Source organism: Phaethon lepturus, unplaced genomic scaffold (genome assembly GCF_000687285.1).
Source record: "Phaethon lepturus isolate BGI_N335 unplaced genomic scaffold, ASM68728v1 scaffold4886, whole genome shotgun sequence".
In the NCBI taxonomy this organism is placed as follows: Eukaryota; Metazoa; Chordata; class Aves; order Phaethontiformes; family Phaethontidae; genus Phaethon; species Phaethon lepturus.
In genome coordinates, this window is record NW_010548162.1 from 63579 (window position 1) to 64226 (window position 648).

General features: G+C 60.5%; 1 protein-coding gene across 4 annotated transcripts in view; it reads right to left on the reverse strand.

Moving 5' to 3' along the window:
- The window catches only part of SFSWAP (splicing factor, suppressor of white-apricot family), a 50969-nt gene extending 50330 nt beyond the window's left edge, over positions 1-639 (reverse strand). For all 4 annotated transcript variants that reach the window (XM_010289870.1, XM_010289868.1, XM_010289871.1 and 1 more), the window contains exon 1: positions 318-639. In XM_010289870.1, the coding sequence (XP_010288172.1) occupies positions 318-577 (260 nt within the window). In that variant the 5' untranslated portion in view covers positions 578-639. The remainder of the gene's footprint in view (positions 1-317) is intronic.
- Positions 640-648: the final 9 nt, after the last annotated feature.

Below are 648 nucleotides of genomic sequence, written 5' to 3' on the forward strand. Positions count from 1 at the left end.
TACCCTAACGAGTGGAACAGAAAGACCCAACGCACGCTGACTGTCAGCAGGAGGGGAACCTCCCAACGCTGCCAGAGCGGGGAACCCCAAGCTCCCGCTGCCGCGGAGGCGGCCCTGCAGCGTTACGGAACAGCACTCGAAGCACTCTACCAGGAGGAGCTGCCCTCCACCTCTGCCAGTGAAGATCCCCACACGTCTGCCAGAGTGAGCCCTTTGTTCATCCCCCGCCCTCACCTGCCCACAGCATAAGGGGAGGAACAGAAAGAGGCTATAACAGGAGATCTCGCAGCAGAGTCTGGGGGTTGTGTTACACCGACCTATCGATCATGATCTTGGGGTCTCCCATCCAAGGAATAAGGTGTCGCCCCTGCTCCTGGTACTGAGCCTTCTCATCATCTCGAAACAGCTTGCAGGCATAGCCGAACACCAGCAGCTCCACACGGCTATTCCCACCTCCACCTCCTCCTCCACCTCCTCCGGGGGGCCCGGGAACCGCTCCCCCACCTGACAACAACATTAGGGGCGGCGGGCCTGCTTCTTCTGCAGTCCGTCGAGAACCTCCGACCCCTCCGTACATCACCAGGGGATGCAGCGAGGAGGAGGAAACTCGCAGTAACAACGACTGTCCGAGAAGCGAGTCCCCCAGAA